The 16,527-nt window shown below is 39.4% G+C and overlaps 1 protein-coding gene across 1 annotated transcript in view; it reads right to left on the reverse strand.

The window, feature by feature from the left end:
• Positions 1-336: 336 nt before the first annotated feature.
• Positions 337-16,527, reverse strand: part of ophn1 (oligophrenin 1) — a 28,810-nt gene continuing 12,619 nt past the window's right edge. Inside the window, exons 12-24 of the mRNA XM_074672085.1 lie at positions 12,447-12,480; positions 12,217-12,279; positions 11,557-11,631; positions 10,992-11,076; positions 10,524-10,582; positions 9,486-9,591; positions 9,196-9,355; positions 7,475-7,622; positions 6,344-6,661; positions 4,907-5,054; positions 2,368-2,418; positions 1,426-1,474; positions 337-1,334 (exon numbers count right to left, since the gene is read on the reverse strand). Coding sequence (XP_074528186.1) covers positions 1,329-1,334; positions 1,426-1,474; positions 2,368-2,418; positions 4,907-5,054; positions 6,344-6,661; positions 7,475-7,622; positions 9,196-9,355; positions 9,486-9,591; positions 10,524-10,582; positions 10,992-11,076; positions 11,557-11,631; positions 12,217-12,279; positions 12,447-12,480 — 1,302 coding nt within the window. The 3' untranslated portion in view covers positions 337-1,328. The remainder of the gene's footprint in view (positions 1,335-1,425; positions 1,475-2,367; positions 2,419-4,906; positions 5,055-6,343; positions 6,662-7,474; positions 7,623-9,195; positions 9,356-9,485; positions 9,592-10,523; positions 10,583-10,991; positions 11,077-11,556; positions 11,632-12,216; positions 12,280-12,446; positions 12,481-16,527) is intronic.

Here is a 16,527-nt window from a genome sequence, read left to right on the forward strand (position 1 = left end):
TGGGAAAGCAGAGCGGTGTGCTATCCTGCCCCAGTTTCGCTCAAGTCTGAAGCATGTCCAAACCTGGCCCAGAACCAGAACCACGCCCAGAATCAGAACTAATATAATGGAGCAGAGCGGGATATGATCTTGGTTGAGCACTTGGAGTACAGGCGGAGCATCATTTAGCATGGCGTGACAGAGATGGACACTTATGTGAGTAAGAAGCAGAAATTCTCACAACTCCACCTGCTCACATGCTCTGGCAGTGACACAGAATAAAATGCTTAGACACAGGCTTTTATTAGAAATACCCATGAGTCACATTGAGAACTCTTTTTGTTTATTGTTCTCCTCGTAGACAACTTCAAGCATAACACCCAGAATTTTCAAGGGTTATCAGAAAAAAAAACCACAAAATAAATGTAACATTTACATAATGAACATTTTAAGGAAAAAGACATTTAAAAAATAAAACTCTGGAGTGTAGTTTTCACAAACTGTAACAATCACTTTTGCTGTTTAATCCCAGCGATGTATTTGAGGTTCAACAGATTCAGGTGAAAAGCCTCTTTTTTGAGCCCACCAAAACACAGAGGGGATGAAGGGAATGACACCAAAAATGGGAATGTAAACCAGTTGGCTTCTTTGAAATATTAATTTGCATAATTTATTATGTAGATTCACTCTACATATACCCGAATACAGAATAACACTGTACAGCAAAATATATATATATTTTTTCAATATAATGCCCCTCCAGAAAGGATGTCTCACGTTGTTTCAAGTGACATTCATGATTCAAATGTTGGTGTCAGGATCTTTTTTGTGATATGATTTACTTTAAATAGCTTCCACCTTGTTTTAAGATCCACCTAAAGAGTCATTAAATTAGCTTAATCCAGTTTCAAGACCATCACCTGGTGCATCTGTAAAGGTTAAGACTATGAATTTCACTTTCCAAACTAAGAATGATTAAATGGTTATGCCAATCGGATTAGTCTTCTTTGGGAGAACTACTATACAGAGAGAGATTAGGTTAGGTCAAACCAAAACTTTTTAACACTGATGACTTAAACAATCATTAGTGACTAAAACTTCAATCTAAAAAAGGACAAACAATGTTTTTTTTTTTCCCTCACTTTGGATAAGAATCAAACTGAGAGTCAACTACTTTGCACTGGTGTTGACTGGTCTTGCCAATAAAAATGAGATAAAACCATTCATTCATTACTAAAGCCTTTTCTCAGTCCATGTAATAAAACAAGGTTTACTCTTTCGTGCTGGCTGCTGACTCGCGGTTGCTTGTGGCAGTCACAAGATGTGGCCACCGTAGCATCTCCTCCCCTTTAATTCTGAATGGACATAAACAGCAACACATTATGACACAGCATTGCCCAACATTTTTCATTCAGCAAGCTTTAAAATTCAGGGATAATTTCTCACCTCCTTTTTAAAAAGTGTTCCTGATGATGGCGACGGAGAGGCTGGTGGACTAAATTAGAAGAGATAAATAAAATTAATTTACATTTCCTGTTTCAGCTCAAGGTCGTCAATGATCTGCCTCAAGGCTCAGCTAGTTTTTGTTGGAGCTGACTCACTTATTGAAACAAGTCTAATAAGTCTGGGTCTAAGAATATGCATCAGGCTCCAGCAGTTGGTTTTTCTTTTTTTTAAGGTTTTCAAAAACAAGCAAAGAGGTCAAGTTTTGCAACAAGGCTCAGATTATTTCTTCAGCAGGACAGAGAAATGAATAAAAACAACCTTTAGTTTGTCACTCTAACAATCACTCCCTGTAGTTTTTTTACAGTGCTTACGGCAAATTAATCTAAATATATCCACCCTCTCCTGCTTTTAAATACTTTTGCTGACAGAGGTCTGCTCCGGAGGTCCAACTTCTTCCACCGTGGGATAACTCACAGTCTGTTTCCTCTATCCAAAAGCCAAATAAGAGCTTAATACGTCAGCACCTGCCTGTTTGACACATTCATGTGGACTGTAACAATGATGGAGGAGATCACTGTAAACACAGAGATAAACTGTCTTTGATAAGACTCCCACAAATTCTTCCCACTCAAGTGTTTTTCATTACCAGCCCTCATCAGTGCTGGAGCAGAGGGCTGCAGGGATACAACTTGGACTCCCCCTGAGCCGAACATTAAAAAGCAGACGTGTGAGTCTATCTTCATAGTTACATCATCAATGGGAGGAGTCCAACAAGAGCCACAACAAGAAACAGCTTCTTTTAACTCACTAAGAAAGGATCATTTTAATGTTTCAATGGGCATTCAACTGATTTAAATGGTTTATTTCTGGTAACATTTCTCCACCTGAGGCTTTTTATCTGCTGGAGCATGACGTCAGAAGGCAACAAAAGCATCTACTTACCTGCCAACTTGTCTAGAGGCATTCTCAAAAAACTTTGCTTTGGAAGCAACACTGCAGAGAAAGACAAAACAGACTTGTAGTATCGCAGATGAACTGATTCATCCTGTATTTCAGATCCTTCATTTAATCTTTTGTGATCAGTCAGAACGCGGTGTTTAATAAGCAGCTTTTTTCAAACCTCTCCCTCTAAACACGCCTCCCAACAGTTTTCAGTGTTACATCAGTGTGGTATTTGTACATAAAAGCCAGGATAATCTCTGTAATTGAGGGGGAGGATGTTTTTACATGTTACAGCAAGATACATTGATATTGTACTTGTAGGCATCCAGGAAGAGACCAGTGAGGCATTCAATAAGACTCTGAAAACAGGGCTCTTTAGCTATCCCAACATCAAGTCAAATTAGAATCTGAGGATGAAGAGTTGTTTTCACTAACTGATTAATCTATTACCAGCACAAAACCCAATCTTATCCCATAATAAAGCAATAAATCAATTAGTCACCACAACCCTTTTTAGCCTTCTACTTTCAAGACACAGATTATTGTAGACACTTGTCACATGGGCCATCATGCCCCTCATTTACAGGCCAAATTAGATTTCTGGAGCAAACACTCACTCATAAACACATCCAGAAGCTACTGTGAAACACCAGTATTTATTTTACTTATGCTTCTTGCCATCTGGTGGAAGTAAATCCAGTATCCCGTACCCTTTATGCTCTATTTTTGGCCTTTGCCATCTCATTAGGGACTCATCTGGTTTTGGGATGCAAAATATTAAACCCTTTTTGTTATCTATTGCAATTCACCAGATGTTGGTGACACTGTACTGAAATAAGAGCAGTATGATCTGTACCTTCCTCCTGCTAGTGGCTGGGATATGTTAAGCAGCATGTAAACACTTTGTCTTCCAATTTGATCAGGGAGCAGAGGATGGCCTGAGTGGTTCAATCCAACAAGAGTTACTGCCCCTCAAACAGCTGAAAAGGTTAAAGGTGGTTTGAATAGAAAGGTGTCAGAGCCCCAAGTGCATCATAGGTTATTGTTCTTTTTAGGGCTGTGGGCCAGGATGCTGATGCCCCAGAACTGGACCACAAACACACACACACACACACAGTCACATAGGGCTCTTCCACCTTGCCTACTCTACCAGTCCTGTGATCTCGTCTTTCCTTTGTTTCTGCCTCTGGTGCAAGCACAAACACTCACCAGCCACCAGTCAAAACAATCTGCTGCAGTTCAAACCGAGCATCAGAAAAGGGAAGAAAGGCAATTTAAGTGACTTTGACCATGACCATTGTTGGTGCCAGATGAGCTGGTCTGAGTATTTTAGAAACTGCTGATCTACTGGGATTTTCACGCACAACCATCTCTAGGGTATACATAGAATGGTCCCAAGAAGGGAAAATATCCAGTGAGCAGCAATACTGTGGGCCAAACTGCCTTGTTGACACCAGAGGTTAGAGGAGAATGGACAGACTGGTTCCAGCTCGTAGAAAGGCAACCGTAACTTAAATAATCACTCATTACAACTGAGGTCTGCAGAAGAGCATCTCTGAACGCACAACACGTCCAACCTTTAAACAGATGGGCTACAGCAGCAGAATGTTTTATGACCACAGTGTACCCATTTTCTGATGGCCACTTCCAGCAGGATAACGCTCCATTTCATAAAGCTGGAATCATCTCAGACTGGTTTCTTGAACATGACAATGAGTTCCCTGTACTCAAATGGCCTCCACAGTCCCCAGATCTCAATCCAATAGAGCACCTTTGGGATGTGGTGGAACAGCAACTGTGTGATGCTATCATGTCAATATGGACCAAACTCTCTGAGGAATGTTTCCAGTACTTTGTTGAATCTATGCTACGAAGGATTAAGGCAGTTCTGGTGGGTGGCCAGTGAGTGTAGGTAGGACCCTTTTGTCCCTCCAACACACCTTTAGGACATTCATAATGAGACCAGACATTACAGGGCCCAGGGGTGAAAGATATCAGGCTGTTAGCTGACAAAAAGGATCACATGACATCAGATCCTAACTTGATAAGAAGTGGGGGTCTGCATGATTCATCAGGAAATAATAATGTTATGGCTGATTGGCGTCATCCTGTGATAACAGAAGCAATAACGCAGTCATCACTTTGGCCACTCTTTGCAGTATCTTTCAGAGTCAGTCAAATCATGTCAAAAACCATGAAAACACAACATCACAGGTGGCGTTTAAGGTTTTACTGCAACCACACCAACTACCACACGAATGTCCGACTGTGGCTCAACTCAGATGTCATCTGGTTCATCAGACCAAGTGTCTGTTCTTTGGTAAGAGAGATCTGAAGATAGATCACTGAAGCCTTATGGGTTTCTGATTTTATTAAATCTGCATGACTTTCATGTTTTCCAGTTAGCTCCCATTAGATTGTTTTTGAGGTTTATTTGGTCATTAAAAAGAAACGGTTGCAGAGTGTTTACTGAGCCTCGTGTCACTGTCTACATAGTAATACTTCATTTCATCCATTAAAAGTATCATGAAGTCCTTACTAGGATGTGTTTATGTTCTCGATGGTGGCTGAGCTGGGGGGCTTCAGTGGAGCTGGGTGTCTGGAGGGGGGCTCAGGAGGCCTCACCGGGGGTCTACAAATTGCGTGTTTCTCTGTAGACCTTGTTCTGCTTAAGCCATCAGAATCTCCTGTCAAAGAAAACACAGAAGTGTCATGTAACACTACATGGGTAAGTCAGAAACATAAGATGACCTCATTGAACCCTGGGATTAAAGGCTGTCTCAAACAATTAGGGCGTACAAATTGATGATGAAGAGATAAAGGCAGAAAGACATTCTGTTTGTTAACAACACGGTGCTCTTTATTTTAACCAAAAAAAGCTTTAAATAATTTTCCATTGAGGCCAACTTCCTGGTAACACCATTTAATTATAAAAAAACAAGATCAGACTGAGCCTGTACATGATTAGACATCAGGTAGACAGTGAAAAAAAAATATAAGAGTTGGCCATTAACTTGCTAAGATCAAGAGACATCAGCTAAATATGGGGCAGTTCAGGCCAGGAAAAACACAACAACTGACACCGCCCATCATCCGTCCTCCAATAAGATCACATAAATAAATAAATTTCTTTGGTTTATTCGAAAACAATACTGTAATTGAAGTTTTATTTCAATTTTGTGCTTTTTCCTAATGGTTGCTGCTATCTTTCATCTTGTTTTCATTCTTTTGAGGCAAAGGAAAATCTTCAAGGACAGGAGTGAGTCCTGAGAGGTGGCCAGGCCAAAACGTAGCAGAACCACAAATGGCACTGCCCTTGTGTTTCTGAGGAGGACTGAAGAGCCAGGTAAACACATCCACGCAAATATGTAGTGCTCATGACACCAACCTCAATGGCCACCGCAGATGACACCCCAAAATTCTGGTCCATGATTATTTGCCCTGTTAGAGGTTAGGGCCTATGTTAAAATTGTCTATGTTAAAGCAGCCTGCTTGTACCCCCCTTCTTAAGTTATTTTTAGGCTTTTTTTGCCTTAAACCAGATATGTGATGACAGTGGATTGAAGGAGTGTGGGGAAAGACGTGCCAGAAACAGACCTCAGGCTGGACTCAAACCAGGGCCACCCCCTTTAGGGTGAATCTCATGGGGCACAACTTAAATCACTAAACTGGCCATCAAATGCAGCACCTTACTATGCTTGTTCTTTGAATTGTAAAAATATATGCACACCTATTCAGAAACAGTTGTGTCGAAAAAAAATCAGTCAGCCAAAAAGTGTTGGAAAACTGGTCTGACTATCAAAGTACATTTTTTGGGAATGTTTTGGTACCAAGTAAGTTAAAAATGAAACATAGACATTACACCTCTATGATACTTTGACATACATGATACAAGAAGACACGATGAGGGGCAGCTAAAAGGGTTAAAAAATAGCTACTTGGGTGTGCACCATCTACCAGGGAGTGTTGGTCATACCTTCTCTGTGAGCTGATGTAACTTTGGGAAGTGGTTTCCGGCTCTGGAAGGATGGCACCCTGCTAACATAGATTCCAGACTCCCCATTTGCTGCTGTAGAGGAAGAAGAAGAGTCTGGCTTTTGCCTCGTGTTGTCTGTCTTTCCAAGGTCAGAGTCAGGTTGTTTGTCCCTACGGCTGGCTGTTCTGGGCAGTAACGCTTGTCTTGGAGGAGGCTCTCTTGGAACCAGTGGAGCGCTGCTTACAGGTTTTGTCCGCTGTAAGGGAACTGGATTGGCTGAGACCTCCCCATCTGTGACAGGGCTGTCATTCTGTCCATCTGTTACAAGACACACAAGAGGGATAAATACAAGGTATTGACCCCCAAGGGAAAACTCGACAACGAAATACTTGGATGGGGAACAATGTTCAGGATGATAAGTCTATGGTCAAATGTTGTAATAATAAGGAAAGTTCACAACAAAAAAGAGAAGGAAACATCATACAAACTGATATTTCACTGTGTGTCCCTGAAACTGATACTTGTTTTTTTCTCAGCTCTTTTGTTGGTTTTAAAAACATGAAAAGTGTTTGCTAATGAGTTTTAAGTACATTACACTGTTTAATTGGATCACACAGAGATAGTTACAAGGCTTTACTCCGTATAAAGCTCAGAATCATGTAATACCACAAAACCCAGGGAGGTGGATAGAGATTGAGACACACCCACTTAATGAGGGCTACAGCAGACAAATGAAGGAAAATTATACAATTTTGCAGCAGCATTTGCAAAAAAGACTGATGTGAGATAAATAATGTCAAGTTAAGAGGTTTATTCAAAATTGTAAGAATTTCCTTTGAACATTAAAATAAGCTAATCAAAAGTAATTTGAGACAATGAATTAATTTGATTTGCAGTTCTCTGAAAAACAAACAGTTTACTTTTGATAATAACTATTGAAATGATATCTGGTGAACACATGACAATCCACACATTTAAAAAAAAAGGAGAATATGAACCTGCAGATGCGATGTGGAACAAATGATTCAGGAATGGTACAAAAAAAATCTAAAAAGGAGTATTTAGCACAGACAGGGTGGATAATGAAAAGGATGATGATGACAGTCGGGGCCAAAGGAGGCTAATAATTACTCTCTGTGTGCTGAAAGAGGTGCTGACTAAGAGCTTGATAAACACGAGGTGGCCGCTTGGAGATAGTGATGGGTTGTCGCTTTCTCGGGGTGATCCGTGGGGGAGGGACAGGTGGGGCGGTGCTGTCCTCTGGTGTATTACTGAAGATCTGCGTTGAACAAAAAGAATATGCTTGTTACACTTTGGTTCAATGGCAACTCTTTCTGGGTCAAACTAAAGCTAGTAGCTTATTTTTCTTTATCAAATAACAAGCATACACCTGTGTAACAGAAGAAAAAAAATACAGGTTATTTATCAAAGCAGGGTTTTAAAGCAATGGGTGCAAATGCTTCATTTTGGAAATGGACAATTATAAATGTTTCAGCAGCAGAGAATCTCGTCCTCAGAATTTAATATCTGAATGCTATGAGCTGCATCTGGCAGATTTAAAAGATGTTAAAGAGACGTGTTTCTGTTGTTGGAGTGACACCAATACAAACTTGAAAAATTGTACTTCACTTCTACTTTTTAAAACACTTGTTTGTAAAGCTGTTTTTTTTCTCTTTACATTTCTAGAGCTGGTAGCTTAATTAGATATGTTTTGTTAAAGAGTAAGCAAGCTTAAATAAGCATTTTACTTCTGCTTGTTCTGTCACCACTCAGTATACAAATGTTGTCTGTTAAAGCGTCTGCACTGTGGAAAAAAAAGCTCAGACCCTACAAAATGTGGACTCTGTGACTTCTGAAGGTGTGCTGTGGTACCCAGCAAACACAGCGGCAGATGCATTTCACAGTTAAAGTTACAAAATGGGGCTTAGTTATCTAACAAACTTGCAAATGATATTTGGAAAATTTGGATGCTAAGTTTATTCTTGGCTCCTCTGGCCACCTTCTCTATGATCACTAGTTCCTCTGTTTCCATTGTTGTGTTTTTTTTTACAGACAATTGATACTGGGCTGTTGAATACTTGATTTCATAAGGTCAAATTGAAGACAATAGACACAACTTAGCTAAAAACCCTAAAGTGATTAAGACATTGGCAGTGTTACAGGACTGGCTGAGTAACAAATGCCACCAGAAAAGTTAAAGTGAAGGATTTTTTATTAGGTGCTGCTGAAATTTTTTGGGTTTGTAAGAAAGCCAACAGAAAAATGACAAACAGTGAGACAAATTTTTTTGTTTGCGAGGTTAAGGTAAAGACCATAGGCTGTATAATATATGGACATAATCTCCATGACGTCACCCATTTGTCCCTGATACAGAATAATGAAGCCAACTGGCGTAGGGGGTTACATTTAATTGTTGTTTAAAATGAATTTAGCGCATAAGTCAGCTGATATGAGCACTACCATTTATCAAATTTGAGGACCCGTAGGTTTAAGACACAGGACTAAATCCCTTTTGAATAACCTTAAAATCAGTGCTTTGTGAAAACCTGTTTAGCAGGCAGCTAATATGCCAGATAATGTACAGTGAGCAGGTGATTATAAAAAATGTATTCCTTCAAGGTGTTGTTAGGTGGATGTAGTTTCCTTTAGACAAACTTAGAAACTGTTTCCTGAGACTTTATGTGAAGCTAACTAGTTAAACATTTGTTGTCCAGACATATTTACCCCTCAACCAGAAAAAGCACACTCTGTTAACATTTAAAACTTTCTTTTAAGTAATTTCACCCTGATTGGCTTTTAAAATTTCCTGTCCCTGTCTTAACAAATGCTGTGTTTGATAAAGAGAAAAATACCTTTTTATAATCTTCAATCAGGATTTCAACCACAATATTTTGGAACTTGATGTCCAACATGGCCGCCACAGTCTCCTCCTTTGCTCTCATTAGCGTGGGACCAAAGATGACAGCCATATTTGAAGGAGTCATTAGGTTTTCTTCACTGTGACTGCACACGCTGTCAACAAACACAGAGATAGTCAGAGAGAAAAATTAAACTTATTGATTTGCAAATTAACTCAATTCATGTCAGGAGGAGAGCACAAAGTCCTGAGTGAGTGGTGAAGTCAGTGTTTTTGAGCACGTACTTGACCAAATGTTTGATAAGCATCTCCAACATCTCCCGATTCTTCTCTGGTAGTTTGTAAGTGAGTGAGTGAATTTCACTCAGTCTGAAGTCCAGGTTGTCTGACTCTGTGGCACAAACAGGACACCAAGTGACTGAGTGATGGTATTTACTGACTGAATCATAAACATGTTCATCAACATTGACCTGTAAATCTCTCTGTATATAAAAATGTACCATTTTAATGGACACAAGATGTGAACAAAAACTTGAAAGCGATGCAGCTTCCATTCAACTCCTGAACGACATTTCCAAGAAACAGAGGCCACCAGTTGTCTTACTGTAACATCCTGACAGAATGAGGCTACTGCTATTAAACTTGTGGTCTTCTCTGTTTTACAACCATGTTGTGTGATGGATCAAAACAAACAGAAGACTCAGGTTTCCATAAGAGTCTCTCAGGGAGGCCTGAGGAGCTTGTTAAACTGTTGAACCTAAAGTCTGCACATGTTGAAAATTGTCCTTCAGTTGTTGGTTTATTAACCTCTGTTTTTATCCAGGCAGATCTCATCTGTGTCACAGTTTATGGTTACAGCTCTGGATTTGAAGACCGTAATAGTGAACAATCTGTTAAGCCCAGATAACTGCATCAATTTAATCTGAACTGACCTTCAAAACACTAAAAATAACAACTTTTTTAATGGTACAATATTTGCATTTTCCATTACAAGCATGTACACCAACCACTGTACACCCATGCCCCTATAAGAAGACACTTTCATTTTATGTAGCAGCTGTTGAAAATGACTCTTGCCATTTTTATGTATTCCCTGCTGACAGGTGTTTTGGGGAAAAAAAAGGATCTGATCTCTGAAGATGTACTTCAAGGAAATTCCTGGACATGCTTTCAAATTTTTCAGGAAACACCAAGTTAGAGTCCAGAGATTCTTTCATGATAGGTTAGTATTCAAGAGGGAAGAGGGGAATTTAACAGAGGGCCAGAAATTGTGACAACATAAAAAAAAGCTTAATAAGCGATTATTTCCTGTTAAAGACTTACTTGCAGCACACATGATGTCTCTGTGGAGAGCGTAGGTCATCAGAGGCTCAGACAAACTCCTGCAGATAGATGCAGACACTTATGAAAGAGTTCAAGAGCAGTTCAGTGTAATTCACCATGCCAAACACAGAAACAAAAAAGCAGCACTCTCTTATTATACAGTAACAGTAAAAAGCACTCAGACAGAGTGCAAGATCTCTCAAGGCTGCACTTTTATGACACGAAAACAAATTGTTTAAATGTGAATCAGCATCCAGGTCATTCCATCAAGAGCTATATTTAAAAGTAGGCTGATTTGCAACCAATTAAAATGCATTTAACCACAACTACCAAATTATGTAATTATAATTAGCTTATCAATCTTATTAATAGACCAGCTGGAAATTAAAGACCGTGCACAAAGTTTTAAACGATACAATATTGAGTAACCATACAAGAATCTATAAGGCACTTTACACATGAAATTACCTCAAGTAAAACTTGAGAGCACTTGTGATGGTTTTGATGTCCCAGTCACTGCTTTGCAGATCTACATCCCCAGGATTCATGGGGTCTAAGAAAACATAACATCAAATGAACAGAAACACCACATTGTTAAGCTGCTGTTAAAAAAATCACAGGTTGATACTAAAACCTAATTGTTTTAATTTGCTGGCCAGCTGTGCAAGTTTAGCTGGGATGCTGGGTTCCAGATTAAGTTCTGCTTTTACTTTCCATGCGGACAGCCTTTCCCACACACACCATAATCAAAGACAGAGCATAGTTTAGCTGGGGGGAACAGCAGACAGTGTGATAAATGCCCGGGAAGGCCTGCCACCATCAACATGAGGCAAATTCACACGATCCATTGTTATTTGAAAAAACTTGCTCATTCACAATATTCTGGTGTGAAGCTAGGAGCAGGAGCACTGTGAGTCAGCAACCTGCTGATACCTTGTCATTCACACACAGAGGCCTCACATATAGTCACAGAACCTGGTTTGTTGTGCAGTAAAGTTCGAAACTGAGTGAATGGGCTGATGTATGTCCTTACCAAAGAAGGCGTTTAAAAGCTTCTGCACTTGGATGTTGCTGCCGACAGTTCTGTACACTCCTTCTTGTGTGACTCCTGAAAAGAGGAGAAGTGAAGGTAAAAGGAGAGGAGGGGGAAGTGTAATCCGGACAAACACAGAGCAGTGGAAATGTACCACATGCTCCTCTTGAGAACATGTGTGGGCCAGAATTAGAATACAGATGTTCCCCTCTGATTGTGAACATATCGTTGATTCCCAACCTGAGCCAACAGTATGAATCATGGGTTAAATTATATGTTTATGGATTGAGCAGTTCATTCCATTAAGATAACTCATCCTGCCAGAGAAAAATCTTCTGACAACAGAGTCTGAGATCACATCTACCTCTGACAAAGGTTTCAAAGTTTTTGAACACAAGCAAAACTTTATTAAAATAGTCGGAAATATTACAAATATCAGGCAGGCAGGCATATTCGATGATAAATATGTGGTGATTAAAGTTCTGCACAGCCTGTTATTATTTTAGACTCCTGGTCTGGCAGAAAAGGACTTCTCTGAGAGCAGCCTGCAGGCGTGGAATCTACATGTAACCTTGACTCAACTACGCCCCCCTCAGGGCAGCCAACTAAACTAAACTAAACTAACTAAAACAGATTAAGTCTCTGAGAGGACCATGTTACCTTTTGTTTCAATGTAGTTGATACACTTTCGCACAAACTTGAATCCAGTTTCATTCAGCTCCACTGTAAGAGTAGAAATCAAGAAGACGGATTAGTAACAAATCATTTATTCAAAATATGTTTAATGAGGACATATGTTCAGTGACACAAGATGGGGAATGACACCTCACAGTGTCTGTCTATATCACATTAAATCAACACTATGGCTCAGTTCATGGTGACAGACTTACTTTCAGCTTGCTTGTGGATTGGGGAATGATAGATCTGAAATGAAAAAATTTGAAAGGAAATTGAAGACTGTGAAACACATGAAAAAAAATCTGTCTGGGCTTGGATATCTAGGCATGATTAATGAACACAATGTGCTTCTTAAAACAGAAAATGAGAAAAGCATGTGATGACGGTGAGAAGAAGACACAAAGTGTAGCACTGAATCAGACTTCCTCAATGGAGCTACAACCTGAGGGAAAAGCACATTTTTATGCCTGAAGCCAAAAAGAAACACCCAAATGGGCAACTGCTCAGGTAAGCATGGTTAAACGTGCAAACCGTCTTTAAAAAAAGAAAAAGAGAACGATTACAAAAGATTGTGTAAAGACATAATGTCATGTTTGTTACTTTAGTTCAAATGTTCAAACAAATTAAAACTGTTTGGATCAAGTATAATCAATTTCCAGCAGCCAGAAGATAAGTGCCTTGGTACTGCAGTGGGCCAGTCTCAAACTTTGGGTCCTCTGGGTGAAAAATATAGAGTTGTTTCAGCCATGGTGGAGCCAAAGTATAAATACCCATCACCCATATTGAAGTCACACACTGGTAACAGCTCTGTAAATGATGATGGCTGAAGTTACACTGTGCCTCAAGCCAGCAGAGTGCGCCTCAATCACCTCAAATAGGTAGACCTCATGAACTACCCTGAGTCATAGAGGTGGCTTTTTTTCTAAATTGCCAAATGTGATACCATGAACTTGCAAGGATACCAACATGTGGAGATTTTGATATTTTTTCATCTTTGCTCAATTTCTTCTTGCTGCAAAATGAGACAAAACTGCATAGACAGGAACTTGTGGTAAGTAACCAACTGTCTTTTTCACATTAGAGTATTTTATTAGTCATTGGTTGATTGGTCACTTACTAAAATGCTTACTTTACATAAATATAAAGTTAACGTGCATGCGGAGTACATGGTTGAGCATTATCAGCCTTGCTTCCCATCACCGCAATTACAAGTTGGTTGCTCCAGTCAATACTAACTGCCACAGTGCTATGGTGCTCTACTACCCAGATGTAAACAAGCACAGATGACAGACATCTCAAAGTGGAACTGTGATCAGCAGTATTTTAATTTGGATTGAGGTGTTAGCCCTGCTACTGTTAGCCACACTAGGCTGACTATTTGACCTATAACTATGTCCCGCCCACAAATGTGATGAGCCAGTCACAGGGCTTACAGTCATTCTTATACACTCAGACATTCTTACCAAGGAAGTCCCCTGAAATACATTGCGGAAAGTCAGTTTTCGTTTGGTTTCATGAGGTTTTTCAGAGATTTTAGTTTTAAAGATGGTCAAACGGTTTTCCCAGGGTACATGCAGCTCCAACACAAAATATCCTTAGAGACTGGGGACAAGGTGTATTTTTGACCTTTTCTCTGACTACATCTCAAGCAAAAAGAGTGTCTTCTTTGGATTAAGTTGTGCGGTAGACCACAACATCAACTCCACTCTGTCTGCATCTGTTCCAAGGCAAGTCAACATCATGTTTGGGGCATCATATTGTTACTTAGCTGGAGAGAAATATAGAGTTATCTTTAACATCTCTAATGTTAGCTAAAGTTAGCCTTACATTAGCAAGCTCCTAGTTGCATTGTTCAATATGTCACTTTGTTTCTGGGAGTGCATGACAAATGCTGATCCTCTATTTCTCTGTCGGAGATGGTGATGGCAGGGAACTGCTATTAATCATGAATGCACCGGGAGCTGTAAATTTTTAATTTAAAGTTTTTTCTCAAACCTATCAAAAATAAAGTGCTTAACATTTCCCTCCAATGTGTAGTTTAGACCCTTTTGGTGACTTCTAGGTTATATGTGTTCTGTCTGTCTGTGACTGACTGTTCATTGTTTGTCCTAGTGAGTGGAAGGGGGTGTGGCTCAGCCATAGGTCGATTGGAGCCATATTAGCCATGATGAATACATTAGGCTCAAATTTTACTGGTGGGTCAATAATTTGTTACCTGACAGTGTTGACAATTATGATGACCCAGTACATATTTCATATTTAGGATCTTAGTATCCTGAATATTGCCAGGATTTTGATTGTACTTTAATATCTGACAGAAATTATCATGACCTTGTCTTGTAATGTTTTGCGAAGCAATCCGACCATTTATCGTGGAGTTATATAGAAGTATGGTGAAAATGGCCCTATCTCACAATGATAAACAATCCTTTCAAAAATTCCTGGATCCAGATGATGATCCATATCACCTCCAAAATTTCATCAACTTTCATCAAGATCTGTTCATTACTTTTTGAGTTATGTTGTTCACAGACAAACAAATGAACAGACAGAGAGACAAAATCTCACAAAAATATAACCTCCTTGGCGAAGGTAACAAGCTTTACGTAGGTCAAGACTGAAAGGAAAACACATACCTAATTAATTAAAAAGCTGCTCTGAACAATTATGTGTGGAGCTCTGGTAAAATAAGGGTGAAAGTTTTGGCGGTTTGGGAGGAAGAGAAAATCAAATGCTGCTTTATCCTGCTTGGCTGTGAGTCAGGGAACACTGAGTGAACCTGCGCCTGATAATTGAGTTAGTCTGTGGCATATTGGCTTACTCATGTAGGTGTGAGACCATTTAGTGCTCTATAGTCAAGTCTCAGGAGTTTGAATTATGAATCCAAGGAAGTAAGAGTTGTGTTTTATAGACCAGTGTAATATGCTTCTCCTTTTAAGTGTTAATGAAGACTTAATAAAAAAAAGGTTTTCTGAAGGGTTTTGCAACAACAGTAAAAGTGTCACCCAATAGAGAAAATGTTAACTTTCCTGATATGTTAACTGCTTTTCAAAATATTTCAATATCTAAGCAAGGTGGGCAAGTTCAGCAGCTGACAATAGTTCATTGGAGAGAACCCAACAGATGATATTTGTTCACCAGATTATATAACTAACAAAGCAGCCCCTATCATGCAGCACAAATTAAGAACCAGTTTAGCAGACTGCCACACAGTCAGACAATTTTCTGTATGAAAAATCAATCTTATCTATCAAAAACAGCATTCAGACCATTGGTACCAAAACTGGAGTCTTAATGCATCACAGATCAGAATAAGGTTGCTGAAAAGTTCATTAAGTACAGTCTCAGGGCTGTGCGGAGAAGGTCAGTCTGCTTCTACTTTCAGAGCTCCAGGGGAGGGATTTATCACATACACAAAAGCTCAGAGATTATAGCCTGTGCATGTGAAAAAAGCTGGATTTGGTGAATATTTGGCAGTTTTGTTGGAAAAATAACATCATCACAGCTAATCCTCGATCAAAACAAAGCTTTGTAATCACCCTTTGTCACACTATAAAATATCTTTCCTCCACAGACAAAAAGCTCTTTGAAGGCATTAGATAAGACTGTTAACAAATTCAAGGGGTTATTCATCATCCTGACAAAGTCCCTGCTTGAGGTTGGTACTTTCCAAAAGGACAAGGGGCATAAGACATTTCTGATTGGTCCTGTCTTCAGTACTTTACTTAAAGCTATTTGTTAAAAAAATCATCAGTGAGTTTGTTGGGGTCGAAATAAAGACTTGATTTCACCATTATTCTTCGAAGTAGGAGACAATGTTAAAAAGAGCTGTGTGGGGAGTGCACCCTATATACCAGGGTAGGCCAACCAGTCAGTGACCAAGAGCCACAAAAATCACCATGGTACAACAAAGAGCCAAATCACGCACGTGGTCTTACAAACACACTTCTTCTCACACATATATGAAATGGCATAAAATGAAAATCGATACGTTTCTTATTTTCAAAGCAAGATTTGTTGTGTTGGTAAGTGTGTTTAAATTCGTATTTGGAGCCGTGTCAAAGACAAATATCTGTTTTACTGCAGAAGAGACGAAGTTCAATCTATCTATCATCCATCTATCTTTCTTGCTGGATATATAGATAGATAGACAGACAGATATGATAGATATGAGCACATGAGCTATTAAGAGGAGCACGTGTGGAGAAGGGAAACTGAAACTTAAGTATCAATCTCATCACCCAAGTATTGATCAATACTGATCCCAACTTTGGCATCAGTATATCATTATTT

The sequence above is a fragment of the Halichoeres trimaculatus genome, unplaced genomic scaffold (assembly GCF_033239565.1).
Source record: "Halichoeres trimaculatus isolate MK-OKI-2021-1 unplaced genomic scaffold, fHalTri1.1 fHalTri1_scaffold_6, whole genome shotgun sequence".
NCBI lineage: Eukaryota > Metazoa > Chordata > Actinopteri > Labriformes > Labridae > Halichoeres > Halichoeres trimaculatus.